This window comes from Balaenoptera physalus, assembly GCF_965194825.1.
Source record: "Balaenoptera physalus genome assembly, chromosome: 15".
In the NCBI taxonomy this organism is placed as follows: Eukaryota; Metazoa; Chordata; class Mammalia; order Artiodactyla; family Balaenopteridae; genus Balaenoptera; species Balaenoptera physalus.
In genome coordinates this window covers 17768767-17781461 of record NC_138894.1, presented here as the reverse complement: position 1 = coordinate 17781461, position 12695 = coordinate 17768767, and the positions used below count along the sequence as shown (strand labels likewise).

At 36.4% G+C, this 12695-nt stretch overlaps 1 protein-coding gene across 1 annotated transcript in view; it reads left to right on the top strand.

The window, feature by feature from the left end:
- Window positions 1–12695, top strand: part of DNAH6 (dynein axonemal heavy chain 6) — a 293021-nt gene that overhangs the window by 91296 nt on the left and 189030 nt on the right. Inside the window, exons 17-18 of the mRNA XM_082425941.1 lie at window positions 7828–7941; window positions 11424–11567. Of these exons, the coding sequence (XP_082282067.1) occupies window positions 7828–7941; window positions 11424–11567 (258 nt within the window). The remainder of the gene's footprint in view (window positions 1–7827; window positions 7942–11423; window positions 11568–12695) is intronic.

The following is a 12695-nucleotide window of genomic DNA, read 5'->3' as shown; positions in this document are numbered from 1 at the left end:
TTTGGAGATTAATCCTTTGTCAGTTGCTTCATTTGCAAATATTTTCACCCATTCTGAGGGTTGTCTGTTGTCTTGTTTATGGTTTCCTATGCTGTGCAAAAGCTTTTAAGTTTCCTTAGGTCCCATTTGTTTATTTTTGTTTTTATTTCCATTTCTCTAGGAGATGGGTCAAAAAGGATCTTGCTGTGATTTATGTCATAAAGTGGTCTGCCTATGTTTTCCTCTAAGAGTTTTATAGTGTCTGGCCTTACATTTAAGTCTTTCATCTATTTTGAGTTTATTTTTGTGTATGGTGTTAGGGAGTGTTCACATTTCATTCTTTTACATGTAGCTGTCCAGTTTTCCCAGCACCACTTATTGAAGAGGCTGTCTTTTCTCCATTGTATATCCTTGCCTCCTTTATCAAAGATAAGGTGACTATATGTGCGTGGGTTTATCTCTGGGCTTTCTATTCTGTTCCATTGATCTATATTTCTGTTTTTGTGCCAGTACCATACTGTCTTGATTACTGTAGCTTTGTAGTATAGTATGAAGTCTGGGAGGCTGCTTCCTCCAGCTCCGTTTTTCTTTCTCAGGATTGCTTTGGCTATTTGGGATCATTTTTGTTTCCATACATATTGTGAAATTTTTGGTTCTAGTTCTGTGAAAAGTGCCATTAGTATTTTGATGGGGATTCCATTGAATCTGTTCGTTGCTTTGGGTAGTACAGTCATTTTCACAATGTTGATTCTTCCAATCCAAGAACATGGTATATCTCTCCATCTGTTTGTATCATCTTGAATTGCTTTCATCAGTGTCTTATAGTTTTCTGCATACAGGTCTTTTGTCTCCTTAGGTAGGTTTATTCCTAGGTATTTTCTTCTTTTTGTTGCAATGGTAAATGGGAATGTTTCCTTCATTTCTCTTTCAGATTTTTCATCATTGGTGTATAGGAATGCAAGAGATTTCTGTGCATTAGTTTTGTATCCTGCTACTTTACCAAATTCATTTATTAGCTCTAGTAGTTTTCTAGTAGCATCTTTAGGATTCTCTATGTATAGTATCATGTCATCTGCAAACAGTGACAGCTTTACTTCTTCTTTTCCAGTTTGGATTCCTTTTATTTCTTTTTCTTCTCTGATTGCTGTGGCTAAAACTTCCAAAACGATGTTGAATAATAGTGGTGAGAGTGGACAACCTTGTCTTTTTGCTGATCTTAGTGGAAATGGTTTCAGTTTTTCACCATTGAGAATGATATTGGCTGTGGGTTTGTCATATCTGGCCTTTATTATGTTGAGGTAAGTTACCTATGCCTACTTTCTGGAGGGTTTTTATCATAAATGGATGTTCAATTTTGTTGAAATCTTTTTCTGCATCTATTGAGATGATCATATGGTTTTTATTCTTCAATTTGTTAATATGGTTTATCACATTTTTGATTTGCATATATTGATGAATCCTTTCATTCCTGGGATAAACCCTCCTTGATCGTGGTGTATGATCCTTTTAAGGTGCTGTTAGATTCTGTTTGCTAGTTATTTTGTTGAGGAATTTTGCATTTATGTTCATCAGTGATATTGGCCTGTAATTTTCTTTTTTTGTGACATTTTGTCTGCTTTTGGTATCAGGGTGATGGTGGCCTTGTAGAATGAGTTTGGGAGTGTTCCTCCCTCTGCTATAATTTGGAAGAGTTTGAGAAAGACAGGTGTTAGCTCTCTCTAAATGTTTGATAGAATTTGCCTGTGAAGCCATCTGCTCCTGGGCTTTTGTTTGTTGGAAGATTTTTAATCAGTTTCAATTTCAGTGCTTGTGATTGGTCTGTTTATATTTTCTATTTCTTCCTGGTTCAGTCTCAGAAGGTTGTGCTTTTGTAAGAATTTGTCCATTTCTTCCAGGTTGTCCATTTTATTGGCATAGAGTTGCTTGTAGTAATCTCTCATGATCCTTTGTATTTCTGCAGTGTCAGTTGTTGCTTCTCCTTTGTCATTTCTAATTCTATTGATTTGAGTCTTCTCCCCTTTTTTCTTGATGAGTCTGGCTAATGGTTTATCAATTTTGTTTATCTTTTCAAAGAAACAGCTTTTAGATTTATTGATCTTTGCTATCATTTCCTTCATTTCTTTTTCATTTATTTCTGATCTGATCTTTATGATTTCTTTCCTTCTGCTAACTTTGGCTTTCGTTTGTTCTTCTTTCTCTAGTTCCTTTAGGTATAAGGTTAGGTTGTTTATTTGAGGTTTTTCTTGTTTCTTGAGGTAGGATTGTATTGCTATAAACTTCCCTCTTAGAACTGCTTTCACTGCATACCATAGGTTTTGGGTCATCATGTTTTCATTGTCATTTGTTTCTAGGTATTTTTTGATTGCCTCTTTGATTTCTTCAGTGATCTCTTGGGTATTTAGTCGTGTATTGTTTACCCTCCATGGGTTTGTATTTTTTACAGATTTTTTCCTGTAATTGATATCTAGTCTCATAGTTTTGTGGTCAGAAAAGATCCTTGATATGATTTCAATTTTCTTAAATTTTCCAAGGCTTGATTTGTGACCCAAGGTATGATCTCTCCTGGAGAATGTTCCATGAGCACTTGAGAAGAAAGTGTATTGTTTTGTTTTTGGATGGAATGTCCTATAAATATCAATTAAGTCCATCTTTTTTTTAATTAATTAATTTATTTATTTATTTATTTATTTTTGGCTATGTTGGGTCTTCATTTCTGTGCGAGGGCTTCCTCTAGTTGTGGCAAGTGGTGGCCACTCTTCATCGCGGTGCGTGAGCCTTTCACTATCACAGCCTCTCTTTTTGCGGAGCACAGGCTCCAGACGCGCAGGCTCAGTAGTTGTGGCTCATGGGCCTAGTTGCTCCACAGCATGTGAGATCTTCCCAGACCAGGGCTCGAACCCATGTCCCCTGCATTAGCAGGCAGATTCTCAACCACTGCGCCACCAGGGAAGCCCCAAGTCCATCTTTTTAAATGTGTCCTTTAAAGCTTGTGTTTATTTATTTTCATTTTGGATTATCTGTCCATTGGTGAAAGTGGGGTGTTAAAGTCCACTACCATCATTGTGTTACTGTCGATTTCCCCTTTTATGGCTGTTAGCGTTTGCCTTGTGTATTGAGTTGCTCCTATGTTGGCTGCATAAATATTTACAATTGTTATATCTTCTTCTTGGATTGATCCCTTGATCATTATGTAGTGTCCTTCTTTGTCTCTTGTAATAGTCTTTATTTTAAAGTCTATTTTCTCTGATATGAGAATTGCTACTCCAGCTTTATTTTCATTTCCATTTGCATGGAATGTCTTCTTCCATCCCCTCACTTTCAGTTGGTATGTGTCCCTAGGTCTGACATGGGTCTCTTGTAGACAGCATATATACAGGTCTTGTTTTTGTATCCATTCAGCCAGTCTATATCTTTTGGTTGGAGCATTTAATCCGTTTACATTTAAGGTATTTATCGATATGTATGTTCCTATTACCATTTTCTTAATTGTTTTGGGTTTGTTATTGTAGGTCTTTTCCTTCTCTTGTGTTTCTTGACCAGAGAAGTTCCTTTAGCATTTGTTGTAAAGCTGGTTTGGTGGTGCTGAATTCTCTTAGCTTTTGCTTGTCTGTAAAGGTCTTAATTTCTCCATTGAATCTGAATGAGATCCTTGCTGGGTAGAGTAATCTTGGTTGTAGGTTTTTCCCTTTCATCATTTTAAATATGTCCTGCCACTCCCTTTTGACTTGCAGAGTTTCTGCTGAAAGATCAGCTGTTAACCTTATGGGGATTCCCTTGTATGTTATTTGTTGCTTTTCCCTTGCTGCTTTTAATATTTTTCTTTGTATTTAATTTTTGATAGTTTGATTAATATGTGCCTTGGCGTGTTTCTCCTTGGATTTATCCTTTATGGGACTCTCTGCACCTCCTGGACTTGACTGCCTATTTTCTTTCCCATATTAAGGAAGTTTCAACTCTAATCTCTTCAAATGTTTTCTCAGTCCCTTTTTTTTTCTCTTCTTCTTCTGGGACCCTTATAATTCGCATGTTGATGCATTTAATGTTGTCCCAGAGGTCTCTGAGACTGTTCTCAATTCTTTTCATTCTTTTTTCTTTATTCTGCTCTACAGTAGTTATTTCCACTATTTTATCTTCCAGGTCACTTATCCATTCTTCTGCCTCAGTTATTCTGCTATTGATTCCTTCTAGAGAATTTTTAATTTCATTTATTGTGTTGTTCATCAGTCTCTGTTTGCTCTTTAGTTTTTCTAAGTCCTTGTTAAACCTTTCTTTTATTTTCTCCATTCTATTTCCAAGACTTTGGATCATCTTTACTATTTTTACTCTGAATTCTTTTTCGGATAGACTGCCTATTTCCTCTTCATTTGTTTGGTCTGGTGGGGTTTTATCTTGCTCCTTCAACTGCTGTGTATTTCTCTCTCTTCTCATTTTGCTTAACTTACTGCATTTGGGGTCTCCTTTTCACAGGCTGCTGGTTCGTAGTTCCCATTGTTTTTGATGTCTGCCCCCAGTGGGTAAGGTTGGTTCAGTCGGCTGTGTAGGCTTCCTGGTGGAGGGGACTGGTGCATGTGTTCTGGTGGATGAGGCTGGATCTTGTCTTTCTGGTGAGCAGGATCATGTCCTGTTGTGTGTTTTGGGGTGTCTGTGAACTTACTATGATTTTAGGCAGCCTCTCTGCTAATGGGTGGTGTTGTGTTCCTGTCTTGCTAGTTGTTTGGCATTGGGTGTCCAGCACTGGAGCTTGCTGGTCATCGAGTGGAGCTGGTTCTTAGCGTTGAGACAGAGATCTCTGGGAGCACTCTTGCTGATTGATATTACATGGGGCCGGGAGGTCTCTGGTGGTCCAGTGTTCTGACTCAGCTCTCCCACCACAGAGCCTCATGCCTGACACCTAGCCAGAGGACCAAGACCCTGTCAGCCACCCAGCTCAGAAGAAAATGGAGAAAAGAAAGAAAGAAAGAAAGAAAAATAAAATAAAATAAAATAATGTTATTAAAATAAAAAATTTTTTCAATTATTAAAATTTTTTAAATTAAATAAAGAAAGAAGAGAGCAACCAAAGCAATAAACAAATCCACCTATGAAAAGAAGCACTAAAACCTATACTAAAGAAAAAAAAAAGTCAAACAGACAGAACCCTAGGACAAATGGTAAAAGCAAACCTATACAGACTAAATCTCCAAAGCATACAGATACACACTCACAAAAAGAGAAAATGGAAAAAATATATATGTATGAAAAACAAAGGAAGAGAGCAACCAAATCAATAAACAAATCTAATGATAGTAAGCTCTATATACTAAACTCAGATAAACATAAAACCAGAAATAAATTAGATGCAGAAAGCAAAGCCCAAGTCTACATTTGCTCTCAAAGTCCACTGCCTCAAATATGGGATGATTTGTTATTTATTCAGGTATTCCACAAATGCAGCATACATCAAGTTGATTGTGGAGATTTAATCCACTGCTCCTGAGGCTGCATGGAGAAATTTCCCTTTCTCTTCTTTGTTCCCACAGCTCCTGGGGTTCAGTTTTGGATTTGGCCCCACCTCTGCATGTAGGTCGCCCTCTGGCATCTGTTCTTTGCCCAGACAGGTGGAGGTTAAAGGAGCCGCTGATTAGGGGGCTCTGGCTCACTCAGGCCTGCAGGAGGGAGGGGTACAGAATGCAGGGCAAGCCTGTGGTGGCAGAGGCCTGCCTGATGTTGCACCAGCCTGAGGCATGCCATGTGTTCTCCCGGGGAAGTTGTCCCTTGATCACGGGACCCTGGCAGTGGTGGGTTGCACAGGCTCCCAGGAGGGGAGGTGTGGATAGTGACCTGTGCTTGCACACAGGCTTCTTGGTGGCTGCAGCAGCAGCCCTAGCGTTTCATGCCCATCTCTGGGGTCTGCATTGATAGCCGCAGCTCTTGCCCATCTCTGGAGCTCATTTAGGCAGTGCTTTGAATCCCCTCTCCTCGTGCACCCCAAAACAATGGTCTCTTGCATCTTAGGTAGTTCCAGACTTTTTCCCAGACTCCCTCCTGGCTAGCTGTGGCACACTAGCCCCCTTCAGCCTGTGTTCACACAGCCAACCCCCATCCTCTCCCTGGGATCTGATCCTGAAAGCCCAAGCCTCAGCTCCCAGCCCCCACCCACCCCAGCGCATGAGCAGACAAACCTCTCAGGCTGGTGAGTGCTGGTCAGCACTGATCCTCTGTGCAGAAATCTCTCCACTTTGGCCTCTGCACCCCTGTTGCTGTGCTCTCCTCTGTGGCTCCAAAGCTTCCTCCCATCCCACGCCCCATCTCCACCAGTGAAGGGATTTCCTAGTGTGTGGAAACTTTTCCTCCTTCACAGCTCCCTCCCAGAGATGCAGGTCCCGTCCCAATTCTTTTGTCTCTGTTTTGTCTTTTTTCTTTTGCCCTACGCAGGTATGTGAGGAGTTTCTTGCCTTTTGGGAAGTCCGATGTCTTCTGCCAATGTTCAGTAGGTGTTTTATATGAGTTGTTCCACATGTAGATGTATTTTTGATGTATTTGTGGGGAGGAAGGTGATCTGAACGTCTTACTCCTCTGCCATCTTGAAGGTCCCCCTGAGGTGTAAATTTTAATGTCTCCTCTTTCATTTCTGATTTTATTTCCTTGAATCATCTCTATTTTTTTCTTAGTCTAGCTAAAGGTTTGTTTATCTTTCCAGAAAAAAAAGCTCTTAGTTTCATTGATCTTTTCTATTGCTTTTCTGTTCTCTATTTTTTTTTCCCACTCTGATCCTTGTTATTTCCTTTCTTCTGCTAACTCTGGGCTTAGCTTGTTCTCCTTTTCTAGCTCTTTGTTGTGTAAAGTCAAGTTGTTTATTTGAGATCTTTCTATTTTCTTAATATATCCATTTATTACTATAAACTTCCCTCTCAGAACTACTTTTGCAGCATCTCATAGGTTTTGGTGTGCTGTGTTTCCATTTTCATTTGTTTCAAGATATTTATTTTTATTTCCCTTTGATTTCCTCTATAACCCATTGGTTGTTCAGGAGTGTGGTGTTTAGTTTCCAAATATTTGTAAAATTTCCAGCTTTCCTCTTGTTGTTGATTTCTATTTTCATACCATTGTGGCTGGAAAATATAATATGATTTCAGACTTCTTAAACTTGTTAAGATTTGTTTTGTGGCCTATCATATGATCTATCCTGGGGAATGTTCTGCATGCACTTGAAAAGAATGTGTATTTTGCTGCTGTTGTATGGAATGTTTAAAGCCCCAGCTTATTGCAAAGCTCACAGTTTCTATGCAACCAACTTCCTGGAGATTTTCCCACCTCCAAGGCATGAAAACAGCTTCTTCAGATTTTCTTGTAACCTTTCTCTGTCTAGGGTTCATATACAGTCCACTGGGTTAGAAATAGGTGAGAAACTAGGCTGTTCGCTCCATCTCTAATCTCCCCATTCCCTCCACCAACTACCACACAAACATTCTCTCCCTCTTCTATCATCTAAGATATAAGCCCTAAAGGATATCATTGCCTCTAAAGACTCATCTGTTTACCCAATAGACCAGACAGGTATATACATGTATGATCCAACTTGAGAAAGAATGCCCTTAGCATCCTTGTAATATTTGTGTCTTTGGAAAATTTCTAAGTTCTAAGGAAATATAAAGAATTATATTTTGTCACTCAAATAGAAATCTGAATATACATGGGGTTTTGTGATTTGTTTTTTCATTGTTTCTGTCTCTCCTTTTCGTTTCCCATTTAGGTCCCACCCATATTCTGCTAAGGTGTCACTGTATCAAAAATTACTGAAAGGAAGATAACATAAGATCTCTATATCAGAAAATTAACTAGTACATTTTGCTTATTATATTTTAAAAGGTAGAAGTGTCCAAGTTTGAAGCTTTGGAAGAAGTTAGTGCTGAATTGAAGCTCAAACAATTGCTCTGGGATTCTTTATCTGAATGGGATCAACTCCAACAAGAATGGTTAAAGGTAAAAAATTTAAAAAAAACCCTCTCAATTCTTAAATCATTTTTGTATTATTTAACCTTAGAATACTAATAGTATGAATTATAGTTTTTTTAAAAAATAAGCTGGTATATTCTTAATTTCAGTAAAACATGCAATGTTATTTTATGGGAATTATTATCAGCTTTCTGGTGAAATGCACAAAGGTCTTTCTGCCACACAAGTCTTTAAGTACCACAGAGAAGACTACATTATTGTAAGGCAGGTTTCTCAGGTCCTCCAAATAAGATAGCTAAATGAAGGAAGCATCAAAGGACCTCACTGCATGGCATTTAACTTCTTTGTGGTTTCTGAACACAATGTTGTCCCGACACACTACAGCCAAGTGTTATTAAGGATTGTAGGATTTTATTCGTGATCTACACACATTAGATTTCTGTTAGCCTAGGTTCTGTTCTTACTGTCCTTTTTTTTTTTTTTTTTTTTTAAAGAAAGCCATTTTGTTCCCTGTGATAGAATAGAATCCCAGTAATGAGATCCAGGATCTTCCCTTGAGAGCTCAATAGTAAATTCTAGTAATAGTAAATTAGGGGGCCAGGTATCATAGGGCTTGGTTTTTAGGGTCTACCCTTGTGTTCAAACCTTAACAAATGTCAACCCTCTAGGAGGCAGAGTAGATGACCATCTGTTCTTTCAAGTGTGATATGGACATGTTAGAAATATCATCAACTTCACAAATATTGTTTTACACTTGCTTGTTCAGCTTCTCTATGCTGGTGCCTATAATTAGAAGTCATATATCTGGGCACAGTGACACAAGAATGTTTCCCAGATAATGTTCTAGGTACAGTAGATACCAGTGGAGAATAAAAAGGACAAAGTCCAAACCCTCACAGAATTTACCTTTTGGTGGAGAAAGTGGAAAACAAGCAAACATATATATACTATTATATCAGAGAATTTTAAGTGCTTTTGTATAACTCATTTATCACTTATCTCAGAAGTAGAAAATGCTCCTGAATAGTAAAGAAGAAGCTTAGAGAGTTTTCTGATTACCACCATAGATTAGAGCAGTTGCTTCTAAAGTGGGACAAATTTACCATAGGAAGTATACAAAAAGACCCATTAGGGAGCAAAAAGAAAATGTTGAATCCAGAAAAAAAATGAATGTTTATAAATTTTCTTTTTTTTAAATTGAGGCATATTTGACATGTTAGTTTCAGGTGTAAAATATAATGATCCACTATTCCTGTATATTGCACAATGATCACCACAATAAGTTTAGTTAACATTTGTTGCCACACATAGTTACAAAAATTTTTTTCTTATGAGAACATTCAAGATCTATTCTCTTAGCAGCTTTCAAATATGCAATACAGTGTTATTAACTATAGTCACCATGCTGTACATTACATTCCCATGATTTATTTATTTTATAACTGGAAGTTTGTACCTTTTGACCTCCTTCACTTATTTCACGCACCCACCCCCCTCCTCTGGAAACTACCAATTTGTTCTGTTTTAGTTGTTTTGTTTTGTTTTGTTTTAGGTTCTACATATGAGTTATTTTGTTGTTTTGTTTGCTTTTGGATTCCACATACAAGTGAGGTCATATGGTATTTGTCTTTCTTTGTCTGACTTATATCACTTTACATAAAGCCCTCATGGTCCATCCATGTTGTCAAAAATGACAAGGTTTCATTCTTTTTATGGCTGAATAATAGTCTATTGTATACATATACTACATTTTCTTCATCCATTCATCCATTGATGGACACTTAGGTTGTTTCCATTTCTTGGCTATTGTAAATAATGCTGCTATGAACTTGGGTGTCTGTATATCTTTTTGAATCAGTGTTTTTGTTTTCTTAGGATAAATAATCAGAAATGGAATTGCTGAATCATATGGTAGTTCTATTTTTAATTTTTTGAGGAATGTTAATACTGTTTTCCATATGGCTGTTGTGCCAATTTACATTTCTGCTAGCAATGCACAAGTGTTCCTTTTTCTCCACATCTTTGCCAACACTGGTTCTATTTTGTCTTTCTGATACCATTCTAACAGGAGTGAGGTGGTATTTCATTGTGGTTTTGATTTTAATTTCCCAATGATTAGTGATGTTGAGCATTTTTTCATGTACCTGTTGGACATCTGTTACGTCTTCTTTGGAAAAAATGTCTATTCAGATCCTCTGCCCTCTTTTTAATGAGGTTGTTTTTCTGTTATTAAGTTCTTTATATATTCTGGATATTAACCGCTTATCAGATATATAATTTGCAAATATTTTCTCCCATTAAGTATAGGTTTCCTTTTCATTTTGTTCATGCTTTCCTTTGCTGTGCAGAAGCTTTTTAGTTAGATGTAGTTGCTTATTTTACTTTTGTTGCCTTTGCTTTTGGTGTCAAATCCAAAATATTGTTGCCAAGACCCATCTCAAGAAGCTTATTGCCTATATTTTCTTCTAGGAGTTTTTAGGTTTCAGGTCTTAGATTCAAATCTTTAATTCATTTTGAGTTATTTTTGTGTGTGGTCCAGTTTCATTCCTTTGCCTCTAGCTGTCCAATTTTCCCAACACCATTTATTGAGAAGACTGTCCTTCCCCCATTGTATATTCTTGACTCCTTTCTTGTAAATTAATTGACCATATATGTGTGGGTTTATTTTTGGGCTTTCTATTCTGTTCCATTAATATGTGTCTGTTTTTGTACCAGTACTATGCTGTTTTGATGACTATAACTTTGGATAGTTGGATAGTCTGAAATCAAGGAGTTGACAACTCCATCTTTTTTATTCTTTCTCAAGATTGCTTTGGCTATTCTGGGTCTTTTGTGGTTCCATACAAATTTTAGGATTCTTTGTTGTATTTCTGTGAAAAATACCGCTGGAATTTTGATAGGGATTGTATTGAATCTGTAGATTTCTTTAGGTGGTATAAACATCTTAACAATATTAATTCTTCCAATCCATGAGCATGGAATATCTCTTCATTTTTACAAATTTTCTATTACCATCAATCCATATGCCCATCTGACATAATGTATGTGTACACTTACATGTTTATGTAACTGAGAAATATATTTATAAATACATGCATACATTGGAGTGTACGTTTAAATCAGTTATATTAAAGGGCTACATGATCAAATAATAGGAGACTACTTGGTGAGACATTTCTAGGTCACAAGAGTAAAAATTAGCTATTTGTAACTTTACAATGGTTGGCCCTCTGGAATAAATTACAGGGATTGCAATACTGCATTTGGTGATATGGGAGAAAAAGACATGAAAGTAATGAAAAAGTAATGAAAAAGACATGAAAGTAACAAACAATGCCTGATATACTATTAGAAATCTTAATAAGTAGAGGCATTTCCAAAATATAGAGTCAACTTGGTTTAACAGCATAGCTATCAAAAAATGTGAGTAGAGTAAAAAAATTTTACTATTTCAAGTTTGCCTTTTATCATATGTCTTAACTTCTTTGTTTTCCCCCCAATTTTCATAGTCAAAATTTGACTGCCTGGATCCAGAATTTCTAAACAGTCAAGTTTCTAAATATGCCAAATTTGTGACTCAATTGGAAAAAGGCTTGCCACCCAACAGTGTAGTGCCCCAGCTAAAAAGTAAGGTGGAAAAAATGAAAGAAAAGGTAAGTTTAGTAGAAATTATTTCCAAAACTCCAGGTCAATCAGTTACTACTTGATGCTAATGAGACCAAAGCCAGGAATTCTTCCCTGTTTAAATTAGTCAGCTTTGCAGAGAGAAGAAACAACAGAAAAATTCAGCTACTGTATTGCAGACGCATAGACTGCATCCCTCTCTTCAACTGGCCAAATCATGCAATTGAATTGTATGAGAATTCTAGTTGTTTCTCATTCTCACCAGCACTTGTTATCAATAGGGAGTTTATTTATTTGGTTTGGTTTGGTTTTAATTTTAACTGTTCTAATAAATGTGTAGTACTGTCTCATAATGGTGATGATTTACATTTTTCTAATGATTAGTGATGTTGAACATCTTTTCTCATGTCCATTTGCCATCCATCTACCTTCTTTGCTGAAATGTCTGTTTGAATATTAGCCCAATTTTTAATTGAGTTGTTTGTTTTGTTATTAGTGAGTTTTCAGAGTTCTCTTTTTTTTGGAATTTTAAAATCTATATTTTATTTAATTTTTGACATATAGAGAACAGTGTCCATTGGCAACGATGATCCTTGTTCATTCATTCTTCTGTTGACTCTCAAATAGTAATTAAATAGTACTCACAAAGTAATGGTAAAAGAGACTACCAGCTTGAAAATTTGTAACACAAATGATATTTGACACACCAAAAAGTTTTTATACATTTTACACAGCAGAAGTTTTTAGAATTTACATTCTAAAGACATTAGGGTCTAACAATTCATAGAAGAACAGCAAAGGTTTTTTTAATTTTTATTTTATATTGGAGTATAGTTGATTAGCAGTGTTGTGTTATATAGTCATGATATAAGTCCTTTTTCAAATATGTAACTTGAAAATAGTTTTCCCAGTCAGTGGCTTGTCTTTTTAGTCCCTAAACAGTGACTTTCACAGAACAAAAGGCTTAAATTTGAAAAAAGTCCAAGTAATATTTTTTTCTTTTACAGATTATCTTTTTAGTATAGAATCTAAAAACTTTTGCCAAACCTAAAGGTCACACAGAGTTTCTCCTGTATTTTCTTCTGGAAGTTTTTTAGTGTTCCTTTTTTTTTAAATTAAAGTATATGATTTATTTTGAGTTATTTACATTTTTACAT